The sequence below is a fragment of the Sciurus vulgaris genome (assembly GCF_902686455.1).
Source record: "Sciurus vulgaris genome assembly, chromosome: 4".
NCBI lineage: Eukaryota > Metazoa > Chordata > Mammalia > Rodentia > Sciuridae > Sciurus > Sciurus vulgaris.
This window is the reverse complement of record NC_136464.1, coordinates 53,223,154-53,244,949: the sequence shown is the minus strand read 5'-3', so window position 1 is coordinate 53,244,949 and position 21,796 is coordinate 53,223,154. Positions and strand designations below refer to the sequence as shown.

The 21,796-nt window shown below is 34.2% G+C and overlaps 1 protein-coding gene across 5 annotated transcripts in view; it reads left to right on the top strand.

The window, feature by feature from the left end:
- ADK (adenosine kinase) overlaps positions 1-21,796 on the top strand; it is a 499,304-nt gene that overhangs the window by 194,036 nt on the left and 283,472 nt on the right. For all 5 annotated transcript variants that reach the window (XM_079135963.1, XM_079135961.1, XM_079135964.1 and 2 more), the window contains 2 exons: positions 17,902-18,074; positions 19,787-19,895. In XM_079135963.1, coding sequence (XP_078992089.1) covers positions 17,902-18,074; positions 19,787-19,895 — 282 coding nt within the window. The remainder of the gene's footprint in view (positions 1-17,901; positions 18,075-19,786; positions 19,896-21,796) is intronic.

Here is a 21,796-nt window from a genome sequence, read left to right as displayed (position 1 = left end):
TCCTGGAACCTTCGCTCCGCCCCTAAGTGTGTCTCTGTGTGGCTCTTCCACCAAGAAGCCTCCTAAGTCCTGGAACCCTGCTCTGCACCTAATTGCCTGGCTATGGGCCCCTCCTCTGAGCAGCCACCTGGAGCCCCGTACAATCGCTTCGAGTCCCAGTGACCCGCCACACGCCTCTTCCTCCAGACCAGTCATCCAGTGTTCCGGTGCGGTCACTAGGAGTCCAAGCAACTCACTGCGTGCCTCCTCCTCCCAACAACCGCTCGTAGCCCTGGCCAGTCACTCCGAGTCCACGTGACCCACCCAGTTCCTCCTCCTACTCCGGGCAGCCTCCCGGTGTTCAGGAGCGGTCGCTTTGTTTCCAAACAACTCACCACTCGCCTCTTCCTCTGAGCAGGTGCCTGGAGCTCTGGTGCAGTCACTGGGAGTCCATACGACCCACCGCGCTCCTCCTCCTCCTCCTCCTCCTCCTCCTCCTCCGGGCAGCCCCCCTGGTGTTCAGAAGCAGTCTCTCTGAGTCCAAACAGCTCGCCGCGCAGCTCCTCCTCTGGCAACCGCCTGTAGCTCTGGTGCAGTCACTCCGAGTCCAAGCGACCCACCACGCTCCTCCTCCTCTGGGCAGGCCCCCGTGTTCAGGAGTGGTTGCTCTGAGTCCAAACAGCTCTCCTCGCAGCTCCTCCTCTGGGCAGCCGCCCAGAGCCCCAGTGGTTGCTCCTAGTCCAAGCACTGTCCTGAGCGGCCTCCTCTACGATGCTCCCAGTTGTCCAACTTCACTGCTCCAGCGGGGGTGATTTGTGGTGATTTCAGGATAGTCTTTTATAATATTTATTATGGAGATGCTTTAAATTACTAGATTCAGGATTGCTTTAGTGTTTATAGGTTTTGATCATGTCTCCCTTTCAAATAGCAGGTTATGATAAAAGCCAAATTTCAGTGGAGTCACCTGTAAATATATGCTAACTGTTACAACTTTGGGGTTTGGAGAAGAAAAGTTAACATCAGCTATGTTTACATGTTAGAAAGATTGCACATGGAACTATTGAGGAGTATTTGCTAATAGACATTTTAGGGTGAGAAAATGTTGTGATTATGGTTGCACAGCTCTAAGTATACTGAAAGTCATACACTGTACTCATACACTGTAAATGAATGAGATGATCCATTTAAGTATCAAGATTGGAAAGATGTAAAATTGTGTCTACATATAGATGAAATAATCTTGTGTATAAATGAATCATAAATATCCCAGTAAAAAGTCTATTAGAAGGAATAAGCAAGTTCATCAGTTGTTAGACACAGTATTTCATTTCTATACTATATCAATATATGAACCAAAAATGAAATTATGAAACAACTCCATTTAAGTAATCTCAAAAAGAATAAAGTACTTAAAAATAAATTTAACAAAAGATATATAAAACTTAACATTCTCTAACAACTTACACAACATTCTTAAAAGAAGTTAACCCTAAGTAAATATAAAGATACCACTCGTTTTTTTTTTTTTTAATTTTTTAAATTTGTTCTAATTGTTCTTTTGAAAGGTTTAGTAGGGTTTTGTGGGGGTGTTTTTTTGTTTGTTTTTTGTTTTTTTGTGTGTGTGTGTGTTTTGTTTTTGTTTTAATGGCAGTTCTTTCTCAAATGGACCTACAGTCAATTTTCTGTTCAAATCCCAACAAACATTTTGGTGGAATTTTACAAGTTGTTCGTAAAATTCACATGAAAATTCATTGGACCTGAGAGAGACAAAACAATCTTAAAAAGAACAAACTTGTAAGACTTACACTCCCCAATTTAAAAATTTCCTAAAAACCTACAATGTATATTATGGTGCCAGCATAATAATAAACATACAGTAGACCAATAGCAAGACCAGAAATACATCTTTATATTTGTGAACTTTTGGCAAAGGTGCCATGGAAGAAAGAATCATCTTTTCAACAACTGGTGCTGGGAGAACTGCCTGTCCACCTGCAAAACCACTAAACTAGATCCTTACCTCTCATACACAAAATTAACTCAAAATGGATTAACGTCTTAAATTTAAGAACTAAAACAGTTGCTCTTAGAAGAAGAAAAGACAAAATTACATCTGCATGACCTTGAATTTGGCAAATTTTAGATATGACTCCAAAAGCATGAACAACAGAAGTAAAAGTGGACTTCATCAAAACTAAAAAGTTCTGAACTTCAAAGGACATCATTTGGGACTGGGGATGTAGCTCTGTGGACCACTGCATGGCATACATGAGTCTTTGGGTTCAATCCCAGTACTGCAAAAAAGAAAAAAGTGAAAAGACAGCTCACAAAATGAATTTTATTCAATAATAGATATTTTATCTTGAATATATTAAGAATTATTACTACTCAGTAAAAATTAAAAGCCCACCTTTTAACTGGACATAGAATCTACACAGATTTTTCTCTAAAAGATTATACAAATAACCAATGAGCTCATGGAAAAGTTTAACACTATTAACTATCAGGAAATCTGAAATCAGAGCCACAATGAGATACCTTTCTATACACAGTGGGATGACTGTCATCAAAATGACATCAGTTTTTGTAAGTGTATGGAGGAACTGAAACCCTCATACATTACTGGTGAGAATGTTAAATGTTGCAGTTTCTTTGGCAAGAAGTTTGGCAATACCTCACATGGTTGAACACAAAGTTGCTGTTATCCAGCAGTTTTCCTCGTAAGCATACACCCAAAAGAAATGACAATAAATATTTATAGCTGCATTATTCATAATAAACTAAAGTGGAAACAACCAAAGTGTTTATCAGCCGATGAATGACTAAATAAAATTTGAAGTACTCGTACAGTAGAATATTACTTGGCCCTAAAAGAGGAATGAAGTACTGATATATGGTATGATATTAATATTTCTTTTAACTTTTCCTTTTTTCTGTGGTACTGGGACTAGGGATTGAACCCAGGGCCTCACATATGCTAGGCAAGCACTGAGTTACACCCTCAGCCATGTTTATTTGTCATTTTGAGACAGAGTCTCACTAAGTTACCCAGGCTGCCCTTGAATTTACAGTCCTGCTTCAGCCTCCTGAATAGCTGGAATTACAGGCAAGTGCCATCACACCTGGACAGCATACATGAATTTGAAAACATTATGCCTAGTGAAATAAGCCAGTCACAGAAGTACACATTTTTTTATGATTCCATGCCTGTGAAATGTCATGAATATGCATATTTATAGAGACAGAAAAGAGTGTTTGCCTAGGACTTGCAGGAATGGGGGTTTTGGAGTGTTGTGGCTAATAACCAAGGAGTTTCGATTTGGAGTAATGAAAAATATTCTAAAATTGTGGTAAGTCTTGCACAATTCTGAATATATCAAATACCATCAAATTGTACACTTAAAGTAGGTAATTAATTGTATGGTATTTTAAAAAGCTGGTAAAATGTTTAAAATGCATCCTTTGGTCTGTTTAACTGTTGAATGGACAGTTAGCGTGTATTTGCTTTTTTACCACGATAAAATGGTCATTCGCAGTTTTCATTCATTAAATTACACAAATCTTGTAGGTGTTGTAAAATATCTCATTTGTCAATATCAATATCAATCTCAAGAAAATGGTCTTTAAGTATGGAGAATCCTCATGGTGAATGTATTACATGATTATAATTTTCAGTTGAAAGCTCAAATTTTATTATTAGCAATAAATCCTGTCAGTTTTTTTTTTTTTAAGTGACAGGCTTACTTTTCATTTTCAAGAAAATGTCTGCCACATGCCTTAAGTCTGAATAACTATCATTTGTCTGTCAGTCATTATTTCAAATAAAAATACTTTTCCATGAAAAAAGCAGCTAGCTCATGTAGAAAGTACTGCACAAGTGCTTTTCCTTATTAAACTATTGTACTTGGATGTAATTATTTTTTAAATGCGCTTTTGTGATTGTTTTATTTGAATCAGAATCAAAAGAACTAAAATATCACATTATTTGTACCTTAGGTCTTTTAGTACGAATTATCCTGCTTCCGTTTTTAAAATTTTTTTTTACTTATTTGTCCAGGAGATTTATCTTACAGGACTTATAATGACATTTGAACATTTGAGTTATTTCTATAATATATAGTGTATTTTTTTTAATTTTATTTTTTTTAGTTTTTCCGTGTCTTTGGTAAATTGTGACTTACACTTTTACCCTTTTAATATTTTTAGTGCTTTATTTAATTTTGGGATATAATTATATTGGCCATGATATTTAGAAAAGGAAATAACACATTTTCACTTGTGGTAATTGCTAATATTAATTTGTAATTGTTAAATTAAGTGCTCTTTTAGTAGTAGTGATAGCTATGAAATTTTTCTTATTAATTGAGAGAGTTATGTGATTTCTCTTTGTTGACCTGTAAGATACAGTGCATCAAATACTTATCATCACCTATGTGTCAAGTGCTGGGATACATTAGTAAAATAAACAAAAATTCTTGCCTGTATGGAGCTTATATTTAAGTTGAGGGGGAAGAAATATAATGAATGTTACATAAGTAGATTAAAAGATGATAAGTAATAAAGATAAAAAGTAGAAGAATGTGGCACTGAGAATGGAATAGAAAAGACATTTTGCATTATTAAATGGTTTGGTCAAGAAGGTAAGATTTGAGTGAGGAACCCTGTGGTATCCAGGAGAAATTCAGCCCAGTAGAGGGACTGGTGCCTGCTGAGGGACAGCATGGTTGGCATGTCCTAAAATCTTACAAAGGGGTCCATGTGGTTGAAGCAGAATAATGGAGGTGAGTTTAGAGAGACAATAAGAGTGGAGTGACTTGAAGCTGTAAGGCCTTATAAATTATTGGAAGGATTATTTTGCTTCTTAATGATATGGGGAACATTGCAGAGTTTTGAGCAAATGAATGACTTGTTCTGACTCAACACTTGAAGGGTAATAAGAATACTTCAGTGTGCCTGGAGTCGAAGATGAAAGTAAGACTAGCAAATATTGCAGTAGTCTAGGTAAATTATGGTTCTTTTGATGGGTGATGGCATTGGAATTAATGAAAAGAGGTTGAAATCTGGAAATAGTTTGAGAACAGAGCTAATGTAAGACTTTTCCAGTGGAGTGGATGTGGAATGTAAATACTGTCCTAACTGATCTTGTTGCCACTCTTCTAATTCTGTATACATAGTGGCAAAAATGATCCCTGTTTCCATTTGATAATTTTCATTTTCTTTAAAATCATTTAGTGTCATCCTGTTATACTTTGAACAAAATTTGTTCTCTTCACCATAGCCAACAAGGGTTGCATAATCTAGAACCTGCATGATTTCTAATTTATTTCAGTCTCCCTTTTGAGCTCTAACTATGCTGGTGTTCAGTTATTTTAATATGCCAAAGTCTTTCCTGCTGCAGCAGCATTGCACTTGCTCTACCTTGGTTTGAAAAGTTCCCCAAGCCCCAAACCTAATCTTTGATTATCTCATTTATACATTTTATGTCTCTGAATGGCCTTAGTTTCCTTCTTTGCCCTGCCCAACTCATTGTTCTCCCTTTGTCTTTACCTGCATAGTCTTACAATTATTTCCTCTAATGTTTTGTTTTGTTTGCTTTGTGCTTTTTTCTTGTTTTATTTGGAATCTCTGATATAAGGACCATGCCTGACTACTCAGTCAATACTAGTGATCTAATGATATTTATTGAAATGGTTCTATGGGCCAGGCATTGTTCTGTTACAAGAACACAAATTTGAACAAAGTAAATGCACAAATGAACAAACAAAACATTTAAATTATATGCTGGAGTAAGCAGTCTCTGGGCCATTATATGTAACCTGGATTTCAGTTCAGTCTTGTTATTTTGATATTCACTTTCCTTAATCAACCATTGCACATTGCTTATTGTCAGGTGGTCACAAGTGATTCTTTATTACAACAAAGAGTATTTCTTCACTGAAAGCCACCTAGTTATTAATGTCTAGACAAATCCTTAAATTTTAGGAGATAACTCTAGTCATACATACTATCAAGGAGATGTGTCAAAGGACTTTAAAGACATCCCCACCCTCACCCTGCTTGTCCCTTGAAGCTATTATTCCAAGGGTGGGGAAAGAGAGAGAAACCTATGGTGTGAGTTCAGGTTTACTACTGGAGTGTTTAAGAAAGGTCCTGTTACCATGACAACAAGTGCATGAATTTCAAGTGGAAAATTTTTAGCATATGGGACTGATAAAATTGTAACATTCCTGTTCTCTCTAAAATAGAATTGTTTCTTATCAAGTTAAAAAATATTCTAAAATCTCTATTAGAATTAATTTTTAAAATATTTCAATATTTCCATGATATTGTTTTCAAGTTGTTCATTTTAACTTTATGGCCAAAAGATGTACTTCAATAGATCTGCCAGGCAGATGGTTAAATATTTGACATTAAAAATTCCTTTTCTAAAATCTGTACTAGATCTTTGCTGATGCTAAATAAAATGGTAAATAGTTCAACGTATTAGGAGTTCTTGACAATAGAAAACGACCTGCCACTTTATAGATTCCTGTGCCTTAAATGCTTCCTAACTCCAGTAGAGGAAAGCTGTTAAGCTTTAAGTGCTCTGTCATATTTGCAGGCTTTTATAGTAGAAGAGAACAGCAGTCAGCAATGATGATGGAAAACGATGGCAGGTAGACTTAAAACACCATAAAGCACAGACGATTGTGTATAATGCCTTGAATTGAATCCTTTTTGAATGAAATGATCAGCCATATGTGCCACTCTTGTGGACCCTGTAAGAAGAGGAGAAGAAATGTGCCCTAATGCTAACTGTGCATGAAATTGCAGTGTTAGGAGATATTGACCAGATGTTTCAATCTCAACAAATAGCTTGTTATGTGACTGAGTGAAAATATCTTTGCTGCTTTGATCACATACACCTTGAAGAAAGGGGTAATTTAATAGAGGCTGTCATAGTTCATCATTGTCAATAAACTTTGACTTGACCTTTGCCTTATGTTTTTGATGTTGCTGCTGATAGGTGTTGATGGGCAGCTGTTTACTGCCTTGAGGCATTTTTGCTTTTTATAAAGTGTATGCTAGAAATAGTAAGGAAAAGGGATTTTTCTCAATTCTTTTCTTGCTCTTTGGTTATTAGTTGGCATACTTCTCTGTGGATTTTATAGAATTTCTGGGAAGATGCATCTGAGTGACATTCTTACTTCAAAAGACCACTGATTTTTCTATAGAGATTTTTTTCCTTTCTTCACTTTTCAGTCCCAGTTTTAGTTTGCCACAATAAACTTTTATGGTGATTTTTCTTTTCTTGTTTCAAATACAAAACATTCTTCTTGATTTTTTTAAATAGCTTAAAGTAATAGATCTTTTAGAACATCACTATAGTTTCCTGACATGGACAATTAAGGACATTACTAGCTAGAGAGATTAAGTTACTTACACAGTTTCACATGATTACTTCTTTCCAGACCAGCCCCATGTCCCAGTTCTGACCACACTCCTTCCATGCCTTTCATCCTTAATATCTAGAGTTCCTGGTGATAACAAAAATGTGAAGCATATTATAACACCACACCATGTACTATGTTGTTAGGACCCAGTTTTGTAGTCTTTTAGAGAGAAATCCAGTCTGTTCTTATTAGTCTTAAGAAATTAATTTGGGGATGGTTTCAAATAAGTGTTTTCGAAAATTATAACTCATACAGTATTTTTATGTTTAGTTAAATATCTTCAGGTAAAACAATTTTCTTGGTTAATTTGATACAATCCTATAACTTTGTTACTCTTTTGCTTAAAAAGAAAAAGACATCCTCCTGTTATATCTTTGTTGTGTCTACAATCCCCCACCCCCTGGTCCGGGTGGCCTAGATTCCTTCAGTAATCTGATGAAATCTGTAAATCCTCTTCTGAAAACTATAGCAAAGTTCTCTTACAATTTAAGGAAGTTTTTTGATTCTCCCCTTTCTTCCACTGCTCCCTGCTATGTAAGGGCTCATGGGCTTCAGGCAGATTTAGAAAATAAAATTCAAACTCCCTTCTTAAGGCTAGAGCTGTAGCTCAGTGGCAGAGCACTTGCTTAGCATGTGTGAGGCACTGGGTTTGATCCTTAGCACTGCATTAAAAAATAAACAAATAAAATAAAGTCATGCAGTCTATCTATAACTACAAAATTAAAAACAAAGATTCTAGATTCTATGTATTTAACAGTTTTCCTTAGAAATGATAATGACAGTGTTAATGATGCTGATGCAATATTTACAATAGTTTTTTTTTTCCATTGGTGCATTATAATTATATATAATAGTGGAATTTATTATGCCATAGTCATACATGCACATACATATTTTGCTCAGTCTTCTTCCCCCACCCCCTTCCTTTCCTTTCCCTGTTCTCCTCCCTCCCCATTTTCCACATGCTCTACTCCACTGATCTCACTTGTTATTACTTTAATTAGTACATTATCATCATATGTATAAGTGCAATTCATTGTAGTATATTTGTACATGAACATAGCATAATTTGGTAGATTTCATTCTCCCATACTTCCTCATGTCCTCTCCTCTTTCCCTCTGGATCCCCTTCTTTTACTCTGTGGTCTCTTTTATAGTTCTGTGAGATTCCTACCCCTCTTTCTTATTTCTTTTCTCTCTCTTCTCCCTTCTCCCTCTCTCTCTCATTTTCTCTTCCTCCCTCCCTTCTTGTCCTGCATATGTGAGAAAACATTTGATCCTTGACTTTCTGAGTCTGCTTATTTCACTTAGCATTATGTTCTCCAATTTTATCCATTTCCCAGCAAATGACATAATTTCATTTTTCTTTATGGCTGAGTAAAACTTTATTATGTATATATTCCATATTCTCTCTATCCATTCATCTGTTGAGTATCTAGGCTGGGTCCATAACTTGTCTATACAATTGTTATTTTCATAGTAATAATTAAAACTTATTCTGTACAAACTTCATGCCAGCTTATTTGCTGAATCTTTAACCTGTATTAATGGTTATTTTATTAGTGATATCTCCAAATAGAGTAGAATAAGTTTAATGAGCTTTCATTCTGTACTTTAGAAAATACTATCTTTAGAATGCCCTTTTAAAGAAGAAGTTAAATTTTTTATATTAAGACCTTTTCATATTCATCTTTGTATTTAAAAGTACCCAAATCCTTTTTGAAATCCTGAATTTACTTTTTAGTTTCCTAATTCTTTGAGTTTGTCTGTCTCTCTCTTTCTCTTCCTCGTCCTTACTTTAAAAATTCTCCCACTAAAGCCAGACATGGTGGTGCACACCTGTAGTCTCAGGAATTTAGGAAGTTGAAGCAGGAGGATCACAAGTTCTAGCTTCAGTAACTTAGTGAGACCTTCAGCAACTTAGTGAAACTCTGTCTCAAAATAAAAAGTAAAAGGACTAAGGGTATAGCTCAGTGGTAATGTACTCCTGGGTTCAATGCCTAGTACCACAAACAAACAAAAAATAATCCTACCTAAGACCTGTGTATTTCCTACTTCCTACTAATAGTTGCAGGGGAAGAAAAGTCTTTTCCTTTCTGTCTTCTAAATTATGAGTTGGGGCTGATGTAACAGAAAGATAGATTAACAAAAAATACATCTCTTGTTATGCAGGGAGTACAGTTCTTTCCATTTATACATGATTTCAGTAGTTGCTTCCCTAACTGCAAAGGCAATCTCATTTAGTTGTAGCACCTGAGAGCAGCTTTGAGTTAGAGGTATGTATGTTATCCCCCACATAATAGTCCAGTGTGGGGCTGTTCAACACAAATGTAACAATGTATTTTTGTGAATGAGAGTTGGCATGTTAAATGCATCCTCTAGAAGAATAATTAGTGTAATGGTCTTTATTTGTTTTCTAAAGTTGATACTGTGGGTTATTTTTGTGAACAGCCTGATTTTTGGGACCTTTTTTCTCAAAATAAACAAGTCCTTATTAAACCAGGAATTTGGAGAAAAAAAAATAAAAAATAAAAAAATACATATGTATTTAATGTAGGTTTTACCTTAGGAAACAGAAAACAAAGCAACAGTTAAGTGTTCTGAGAGTTCTGATATTAACTTTGATGAAAAGTGGAGGGTTGTGGTACAAAAACAGGTATGAGCCAGTAGTAGTAAATTGGGAAGGTCATCAAGGCTTCTCTCTGTGTTCAAAAGCATCTTGGTGTTCCTCCATCTTCAGAGATAAGTATAGTCCCTTCTTCCAGGTAAAAGGAGAACACCTCTCACATGAAGGAGAGATCAGAAAATCCTTTCTGCACTTACTGTTCCTTAGATCCCTTTAGCTTAAAATATTCAGTATGCCAAGTGCCATGGTTTGTGGTACAGTGTCCTAAACCTGTCATAGCTAAATGTCCATTGAGACAAGTTTCTCATATTTCTCTTAGAAAGTTTTCTTTGGCTAGTTCCAGAGTCTGAGTAGGTGCTTCTTCCTTGTGCTTAACAGCTTCTACTATGTACATCTCATTTAATAAATAGTAACATACTTAAGTCTAATCTCTAAGGTTTTTGAAAAGATAGTCATGGCTTTCCTATTCATTCAATGACTATTTATTAATTGCATGGAAAGTAGCAGCCACTTTTTAGATTTAGTAATGTACCCTACAACTCTTTCAGAGAACCAAGAAAGTAGTCTATTGAACAGAAAATTTTAATTAAGTGAAATTAATTTTATGATAGGAATGATATAATTTGCTGTGGTAACATAGAACTTGGGCATCTAGATTAAAGTTCAGGAAAAGCTTGTTCATGAAAATAAGATGTAAAACCTAAATAGGAAGCTAGAAAGACCAGAAAACAGAACCAGTACCGGAACATTGCATTTAAGAGTGTTAATACCTTAGGACGCACTCAGAGAAGCTGTTAATGGTTCAGTCATAAAGTGGTTTGTTTGAACTTTGCTTAAAAGATTTGGGTAACTATTGAAGGATGCTTTAGGAAAGCGGCCAATATGCAGTGAATTGGAGGAAAACAAAACAGAAGGAAGGGAGATGAGTTAAGCTTTTGCAAGTGGTTGTGAAATAATGAAAATGTCCTGGAGCAGGATGATGATGATAGTTGAACAACTTTGTGAATATACAGAAACAAACTGAATTGTACATCTTAAAGTAGTAAACTTTATGGAATATGAATATATTTTAGTTTTCAAAAATTTAAAAGGAACTTTGCAGTAGTCTTAATTGAGAGACATTGGGAGCTTTAGTGAAAGTAGTGATAATGTAGATAGAAGTAGAAATGGATCAATTTAATAGGCAAAACAGGACTCTGGAGGTATTAATTTATTCAGGTCAGACATCTAAGGACTGGTCTCATGTAAAAATAGAGATGAAGGTTCTCAGCATATAGATGATAATTGAAACCGTAGGAATAGATTAGATCATATCCAGAGGAAGTATATAGTGAGAGAAATTGCTTTATCTGTTGCTAATTATAATAATGTTAAATAGATATTAGGTAAGTAAAAATATTGATAGAATGAATTGGATGAATATGACTAAAAATTCTTCTTTTCCTATCTCAACAGTTTCCTCTCTTATCATTAGTACTCTGTAACAAGCACTGCCGTAGGCTCCTTGCTTGTATTACTTATTCATTCTTAACAATAATTCCTCAAGAAGTGACCTGTGAGTAGTTTGTTTGCCAGCAAATGGATAAATACACTTCAGTACACCTGAGTCTAAAGTTCATGTAGTTTGTTTTTTCCCCCCTACTAGGCCAAAGTATCCCAAAGTCCGTTCAGAGAAAAAGATGTTAATAGGTGCCAGGTGCAGTGGAACATGCCTGTAATACCAGTGGCTCAGGAGGCTGAGGCAGGAGGATCACAAGTTCAAAACCAGTTCCAGCAATTTAGCAAGGCCCTGTGCAACTCAATGAGACTCTGTCTCTAAATTTAAAATAAAGGGGGAGGAAGGTGCTGGGTATGTGACTCAGTGGTTGAGTGCCCTTGAGTTCAATCCCAAGTTACCAAGAAAAAGAAAATGTTAATAGGTATTTATGAAGAACAACAAAGTTATTGGGGGTGATATTTTTAGCAATTAACTTTTATTAATAGAATGCTTTAAACAGGGAAAATGGAACAGTTTTGTTGGGAAGAGGTATAACATACTAGTTATTGAGCAAGCAAGAATGAAAATCTTATATTCCACCCTGTCTCTCATGGTAATATCACAGTCCTCTATGAATAATCAGTTCTTTCATAAAACAAGGTGATATATGATATTTTCCTAATCAGTCTACTTCAGTTTTGATTTCCTCATCACCCTTTGCAGTGTGCTTGTTGCTCTCTCCCAGTTTTGACATGTAATTTCTTCTAGTTGTGCTTTTCAGTTTTCCTGAAATGCTTCTGGTATAAAATTTCCTCTCTTTAACTTATCTTGCAACTATTTTAGTATCTAGGTGTCATTCTCATCATTCAGTTATGAATTGAATTAAACTATATGGCATTTTCTTAGAAATTACTGACTCTTGTATCATTGACAGTTACATTGTCCTAAATACTGCATTTAGGTGAAGAAGAAGAAATTTATCTGGAAGGTGAAATTAATAGAATCCTTCCATGTGTTGTTAAAAGAATTAATGTGAAATTTAATGTGTCATTTTTCAGTACCTATTTAAATTCAATTGTAAATTTTCTCCTTATTCCTTACCTTAATGAGGCACCATGCCTTATAATCTCAATCCTTTGCTCAAAACCCTTCTTGTACTCTCTTCTACCTATAGAATACTGCTTAAACATTTTAAAGCGACATTTAATTATCTGGTCTAGGCCTACCTTTCCCACTAGGCACTAACCTCCTGTGTAGCTGCTTTGTCATTCTACTCCTAATTTTCTTTTATTTTTTTCTTTTTTCTTTTTCATTGTTTTTTTGTTAGCATTATACTCTTGTTTCCCAAACTCTGTGCTCCTAAGTTCCCTAGGGTGCTGTCGCAAACCGACATAATCTGCAGGATATATAAATTTTCAAGGGAATCTTAGTGACATCTTTCAAATATAGCATCTACAGCTAGCTGTAGATATTTCCATTTTTCCATTAGATTGCTACATTCCTTTCAGTGGCATCATACATACCTTGCAAAACCTTTTCCTTTTTTTTTTGGCAGTAACTATAAAAAAAGTAAGTTTTGCACAAAAATCAAGGTGAAACAGGAAATGAGAGAATTGATGAGCAGTCTGAGTACAAGCTTTGAGAGTTTTGTAGTGCCTAAGAGGCACCAAAGTTTAGGAAATAAATACAGTAAATACTTTTGGTTCAAGCTAATTAGTTTAATGGAATTTCTTTTGCCCTAGGGGTACTATGATAATATTCTTAAAACAGGAAAGGAGCTAAGTGCTCTGGTATGCCTCTACTTACTTTCTGTTCATGACTGTTGTAAAATTAAATCTATCCTTCAGTACTGGGGATTGAACCCAGGGCCTCATGCATGTTAAGCAATTGTTCTACCACTGAACTGTATTCCCAGTTTTTGTATTTTTTATTTTGAGACAGGATCTCACGAAGTTGCCATGGCTGGCCTTGAACTTGCCATCCTCTTGCTCAGCCTCCTGAGTACCCATTACAGGCGTGTGCCACTGTGTCTTACTAGAGTGACTAATTTTTTAGTTTAAATCGTATGATCAAAAATAAAGGTCCTAGGCTGGGGTTGTGGCTCAGTGATAGAGCCCTCACCTAGCATGCATGAGGCCCTGGGTTTGATCCTCAGCACCACTGAAAATTAAAATAAAGGTACTGTGTCCACCTACAACTAAAAAAAAATAATATAAATAAATAAAAATAAAGGTCCTATATTGTCAGTATCCTGTTACCAAATATAGCTGAAATGACAGCTAGTTTACTGTGCTGAAATATTTAATGGTGAACACAACAAGAACTGCTGAATATTTCCACTATTTACCTATTTTTTGTGATTATTGATTGATATTTTGTGTTTATTGGTTTGCAGTGTAGGCATTTCAGTTCATTTAAATCCTCATTGCAGAGGAGCTAAGCTCTGCAGGTTTAAAAACAGCATAGAGTTCATATAACTTTCTCCAGACTAGAGTTTAAGCCTGTATGCTCTCTGATTACAGCTATGGTAAATTACTTATAATGACTCCACTGTCATTTCCGAGGAAGTTACTGATATTTTAATGGCAGGTCAAATTATTAAAGTAATCTAACCATGGTATAAGTTGCTATTAAGTTTTGTTTTGTTTTTTACTATAGTAGACCTCCTTATTCATGGGGGATATGTTCCAGGGTGCCCACTGGATGCCTGAAATTACAAATAGTACTGAACCCTATGTATACTACATTTTTTCCTATGTATACATACCTAGGATAAAACTTAATTTATAAATTGGGCACAGTAATAGGTCAATAATAATAACTAATAATAGAAAAGTTTTAACAATATACTGTAATAAATGGCCAGTGTCACTATTACATTTGGGGCCATTATTAAGTAAAATAGAGGGTACTCAAGCACAAGCACTGTAATACCCAAACAGTTGAAAAGTAACTGATAGCTATTAAGTAACTAACAGGAGGGTAATGTATCTAACATGGATATGGTAAACAAAGGTGTGATTCATGACCTGATTGAAGCAAATAGTGTAGATGGGGAAGGCAGAAGATTATGCTACTCAGAAGGGCTTATCATCTAAAAGTTCTGAATTGTTTATTTCTAGAATAAATAATTATATTAGCACTGTTAAATGTACAGTTCAGTAGTATACAGTTTATTTGCATTCTTGTACAGCAAGTCTCTAGAACTTTTTGACATGCAACTTTGAAACTCTTTACCCACCTATACTTCATTCCCCTCCTCCTTAGTCCTTGTCCTTGGTAACTACTTTGTTCCTTTCTTCTGACTACTTCATATGAATAGAATCATGTATTTTCTTTCAGTGACCTTATTTTACTTATCATAATGTTCTTGAGTTTCATCCTTTTTGTTGCATATGACAGGATGACCTTATTTTCTAAGGTCACATATATATATAAATAAAACAGATTATGCATATATATATATATATATATCCCTAATTTTCTTCATCTGTTTATCTATTGATGAATATTTGGTTTACTTTCACCTCTTGGCTATTACAAGTAATCCTGTAATGAACATGGGTGGGCAGACATCTCTTTTGAAATTCTGCTTTGAATTATCTTGGATATATATACCCAGAGGTGGAATTGCTTGATTATATGTTAATGTCTTTTCTTTCTTTTTAAGAAACTTCACTATTTCATAGTGACTGCACCAGTTCACATTCCCACCCTCACTACATAAGGGTTCTAATACCTCCACATCCTCACTAATATTTATTTTCTTCTCTTTTCATAGTGGCTATTCTGATCAGTGTGAAATGAGATCTCATTGTGGTTTTGATGCGCATTTTCCACATCATTAATGATGTTGAACATCTTTTCATGTGCTCATTGGCCGTGTGCATATATATACATACATACATACTTTTTTTTGAGACCTGTTTATTCAAGTTCTTTGCCCATTTTTCAATTAGGTTATTTGTTTTACTGTTTTGAGCTATAGAAGTTCCATATGTATTCTGGATATTAACCTCTCATTGATGTATAGTTTGGAAATTAGTTGTCTTTTCACTTTATTGGGTTGTTTCTTTTTTCAGAAGTACTCAAGTTTGTTATAGCCACATTTACCTATTTTCCCTTTTGTTCCCTATGCTTTTTTTAAATTTATTTTTATTGTGAACAAATGGGATATATCTTGTTTCTCTGTTTGTACAATGATGTAGAGGCATACCATTTTTGTAATCATACATTTACATAGGGTAATAATTTTTGATTCATTGTTATTTTTTTCCTCCCCCCCACCCCTCCCACCCCTCTTTTCCCTCTATACAGTCCCTTCTTCCTCCATTCTTGTCCCCCTCCCACCCTCCATTATGTGTCATCATCCACTTATCAGCGAGATCATTCATCTTTGGTTTTTTGAGATTGGCTTATCTCACTTAGCATGATATTCTCCAATTTCATCCATTTGCCTGCAAATGCCATAATTTTATCATTCTTTATGGCTGAGTATATATATACACCATATGTTTATTGTGTATATATATACACCACAATTTCTTTATCCATTCATCAATTGAAGGGCATCTAAGTTGGTTCCACAATCTGGCTATTGTGAATTGAACAGCTGTGAACATTGATGTGACTGTATCTCTGTAGTGTGCTGATTTTAAGTCCTTTGGGTATAGGCCAAGGAGTGGGATAGCTGGGTCAAATGGTGATTCCATTCCAAGTTTTCTAAGGAATCTCCACACTGCTTTCCAGACTGGCTGCAAAAAAAATATGGAACGCTTCATGAATTTGTGTGTCATCTTTGCGCAGGGGCCATGCTAAATATTCTCTGTGTCGTTCCAATTTTAGTATATGCTTTTATTGTTATGTCCAAGAAATCCTTGCCAAATCTAATGTCCTGAAGCTTTCTCCATATTTTTAAAATGATATGTTCTTGATTTTAATTCTTTCGTTAAATCATATATCTGTTTTAAAATTGTTTAGTTGTAGATGTACACAGTACCTGTTATTTATTTATTTATTCATTCATTTATTTATTTATTTATTTTTATGTGGTGCTGAGGATTGAACTCAGTACATGTGACAGGCAAGCCCTCTACCATTGAGCTACAACCCCAAACCCAGTATATTTACTTTTAAACCTAGTTTTAAAAATATTTTTTTCTGATTTCACAAAATATCACAGAAATTGTTCCATATAGAGGGATTGTTTTATAGAGTGTTTTCTTTTGTTTTTTTTCTTGTCTAGTTTTTGTTTTTGATGACTGTGTGGTATTCTGTTGAATGGATTTATCCTAGTTTATTCAGGCAGTCTTCAATAGATAGACTTTTAGGTTGTAACTTTTTGCCTTGACAAATAGTAACTCAAAGAATACTCTAGTCTGTTATTTTATATTTGTGTGTGTGTCTCTTCAATGTAAATCCCTAAAAACTGAATTGCTGGTCCTTATGTGGTTACCGAATCTCACTCCTATAACTTTTTCTCTGTTTCTTTCTTCATTGCTTTACCTCGCAAATATATATGCATTTTTTTATATTCTAAATATTCGATAATATGTTTCAATGTTGATACTTTTGACTTTGTATATATAATGTTTTGCTAACTATATTTGAAACAAACAGTGGTGACTTTAAAATCACTAATAAAGCATGAGAACCCTCAGGGAATTGAGCTAATTATGAGAGAGAGTTCAAATCACTGAAAATTGTGCATCATAAAAGAATTCCATTATTATTATTTTATAGCAAAAAAATTAAAGTTTATGAGATTTTAAAAGCATTTTAGACATGAGCATATTTTATGACAATTTATATGTGAATCACTACAAGAAGTACTATAATAGTGACAACCACAGCTAATATATATTGTTTACTCTGTGATGGATACTCTGTTCAGCAATGAATATGCTCTGGCTTATATTATTTCAATTACTCTTCAGCAACTTTATGAAGTGTATTTATAATGTATCTCCATTTTATAGGTGAGAAAAGTGAGGCATAGACATGTTAAGTAACATGTCCTTGCTTATACAACTCATGATAGAACAAGATTATACCCAGACAGTGTTCAAAGAAGTTTCTGGGCTTTTTATAATGGTGCCATACTACTTAACTTATTATTATTTTTCTATAGCAAGCCAGCATTTGCTTCTATGACTTTCACCTCTGAGTCCTAACCACATTATTTTATTTCACTCCCCTAAAGTAATAAGATTTTTGCATTGCTGATGTGTCAAGTTTGTTATCATAAGAAGTAGTAAGAGTTGAAATTTCATTCAGAACAGTCAGTTTCTCACAAAGCATCTTTTCATGCCACTATCCATGGTGGAATACTGAACTATGTGTATCTTTTTCTGATCCATTAAATTATTTATGTTCCTATTTTTTAGTGGATGATTCAGCAGCCACACAAAGCAGCAACATTTTTTGGATGCATTGGGATAGATAAATTTGGAGAGATCCTGAAGAGAAAAGCCGCTGAAGCCCATGTGGATGCTTATTACTATGAGCAGAATGAGCAGCCAACAGGAACTTGTGCTGCATGCATCACTGGTAGCAACAGGTAGGTTGGTGTAATTCCAATGGAAGCTGATAATTGACTATGTAAACATTGATGAGATCTGAATTCCAATCTGAATTTGGAATTTAGACTTCATGTTTATAGTTTCAACTTTCAGTGTTCAGTAAATCCTTCTTCCTTATATCATTTTTTCCTTTTGTGTTTTTCAGTTTACTTTTGTTAAGCCTGCTGTTGAATTCATGAGGTATAACAGAATCAAAGTTGATGATCACTAGTTTGGCCTCTACCTTTTATAATTAGGTCCAGGAAAGCAAAATGTTTTGCCCAATTTCTGATAGCTGGTAGTTTGGCTGAACTACTAAGCCACATCCCCGATCCTTTTTTGTATTTTATTTAGAGACAGGGTCTCACTGAGTTGCCTTAGACCCTACTAAATTGCTAAGGGTGGCTTTGAACTCATGAGCCTCCCAAGCTACTCATTGCACCCAGTGAAATGTTTGCTTTTATTTGGCAGCCATTTTTACCAAAACTTTTCTAAAGTCATAGTTATTAATATATATTTATGTATTAAGAACATGTTTAATCCCCAGCACCAAAAACAGGACTATTTTTTATAAGTTTGTAGTATACTTACTTGGCATGAGAATATTGATTCATATTTCTCTCATTTTCTTTCATTTAATTGAACACAAACAGATGTACCCTTCAATAGTAAGTTGACATATGGATGAATAGAAATATGTTTTGGAAGAGAATTTTTTTTTTTCCTTTTAAACAGGGGAACTAAACATTACCAAAGTCAAATAATGAGATGATTGTTTTGTAAACTGTACTGTTACTATTTAGTAGAAAAATTGGGAAGAAATTTTCTAAGTTCCAGGTCACAATGAGGAAGAAAACTATTTTTATTTGTATGAAATGTATATAATTTTTTATTTCATTAAGTTTGATTATTGGGCTATAATTAAACGATCTAGGTGGCACTTGCAGCAGGATTTTGAATATAGAATCCTACTTAGATTTTCCAGCTATAAAGTGGACCCAGCCCAGAGAGTTTTTAAGTATAGAAACTTGTTCTAATTGATTCCAGTCCTTAAAATGTAGTGGTTTGCAAATTAATTCCTCCTAGTAAACATGGTCTACATTAATATGTATGTTTTATGAAATTAATCTCATGTGTGGTTTTTAAAACATTAGATTAAATAGTCAATTATAGTTTATGTTGATCTTATTTTTATAAATGTATTTTCCACTATAAAAAGTGAAATTTGAGTTCTTGGAGGCATAGTTTGGTGGTAAAGTACTTGTCTAACATGTCCAAGGCCCTGGGTTTGACCCCCAGAACATCTAAATAAATAGTTTTTAGTTATATGCATTTTTTTTGTGGGATGACTTCGTAGTTTTATTTCTTAACTGCATTTCGAGCTATTAAAATATAAATAGTGTTATTTTAGTATCAGAAGGAAATTTAAATTCCGAATTCCACTTTTTCAAAATACCAAGTGGTGTTTTGAAGGGTTATCATGTCTCTTTTTTTTTCCCTCAAAGACAAAATAGAAGTTTCAAAGTTTTCAAAACAAAAGTAATATTATTTGCATTCATTAAAGGATCTAATATCAGTGTTTTTTCTAATGTCAGTATTAAAGAATTAAAATTTGTAAATTGAAAATTTTGCAGGAAATATTGATAATTAACTATTCAGAAATACCTAACAAATTTGACTTTGGTATATGCTTTTTCTTTTGCTGTTTTAGGTCCCTTATAGCTAATCTTGCAGCTGCCAATTGTTACAAAAAGGAAGAACATCTTGATCTGGAGAAAAACTGGATGTTGGTAGAAAAAGCAAGAGTTTGTTATATAGCAGTAAGTATTGACTTAATTCAAATGTTTGGGCCATACTAACCTGATAGAATATAGTTGTTGGCAGATATGCATTTTTAAATAATTATCTTTTACTTGTCCTGCAAATTATGTACCCATCTCAAAGCATACATTTGGTTCACTATTATAAATACAGGATTTATAATAGTGCACAGAGCATAAATATTATCTTTCCCTGAGTAGTCTAATTTATATTATTTACCTTAAAGTCTACCTCTTTTTAGGTACATTATATGTAGATACTTCTAAACCAAAGACAGAATTTTGTACTTTTAAGTCAGTTTCTTAAGGTCTTTTGAAGTAATCCTACAATTTACATTTTATATTTTTAAGGCAACTTATTATGAATGACACATGCATTGTGTGGGAAAATATTAGTAATATAAATATTCATTGCAAACAGTTTGAGTTTATTTGCCTAAAAAAATCTTAATTGCTATTTATTCCATAGTAATTACCATGACACATTTTAATTTAATATTTCAGAAACATTGATCGTGACAAATCTCTTAAATCCAGGAATAAGGGCAGCATGTAATTTGAATTATTAAGTCCTCTGACAAAAATAATTGGTTAAGAATTAATTTCTAAAACAGAACTATACTAAAAATCCTCCTGAATTAATCACTTCATGATTACCTAGATTTTATTTAATATGAGTTAAATGGGTTGCTCACAAATAAGTAGATACCTATGAAAAATTAGAAGCACCTCATATGCATATTATATGGTTTTGGTATAACAGCTGCTGCCATTCCACTACCTGAGCTGTATGAAACAGCTGGTAAGACGTGTAGAAAATTGATTATCTAGTACGAACATGTTTATTGAAAATATAATTATTTCTTTTGGTCTAGTGTTAATGTCTCCTACAGCATGTTTATGTACACTGCTGTAGGCTTTACAGTATTGTTATTGATTCCTCAGCACAGCAAATCCTACCCCTTTATAACTGTCTTATAAATGCTTACATTGAGAAGATTGTATAATAGAAAGTCGTGTTATTTCTTCTGCCCATATGTGAGAAAAGCATTTCAAGAATTAAAGATTTTTCCCCTCTTTTTACTTCATTTCTTAAAATGGTCTGATTTTCCTTTGAAGTCTTGGTAAGTGTGTTTTTCTGGTGTGATTCTTAAAGAGGGATTCATGTAGTATTTTAAGCATCATAAACTTGAGAATCTGATTTTCAAAAAACAAATGGTTTAAAGTTTGGCATGATATATTTATATAATTAAAATTGACTATGAAAATGACTATGTATTCTGATGAAAAAGTATTTTTTAAAGTTTCCCGTTTTTGATTTCTAATAGAATGAATATCATATATATATAGCACCCACAAACCAAAGGACTTTGAGGGCCTTCGTAGTTTTTAAGAAGGCAAAGGGTCCTGACATCAAAAAGACTAAGAACTACTGATACATCCATTCTAGTTAAAATTTTCAGTATTGTTACAAGTAGTCTGGTGTTTCTTAAAACTATTTTCTTTTGTCTTGGCTTTATATTTTTTTTAAGTTTTTTTTTTTTTTGCATCTGTTTTTGTTTGGTCTTTTTAGTCATACGTGACAATAGAATGTATTTTGACATATCGTACATGCATGGAGCATAACTTCCCATTCTTGCGGTTATACATGATGTGGAGTTACACTGGTCATGTATTTATATATGAACGTAGGAAAGTTATGTTCAATTCATTCTACTGTCTTTCCCATTCCTATCCCGTCCCTTTCCCTGCTTTCCCTCTGTTTAATCCAGTGTACCTCCACTCCTCCCCGCTAGCCTGCTGACCTATTGTGAGTCAGCATCTTCATATCAGGGAAAACATTTGGCCTTTGGTTTTTTGGTATTGACTTATTTCGCTTACTATGATAGCCTCTAGTTCCA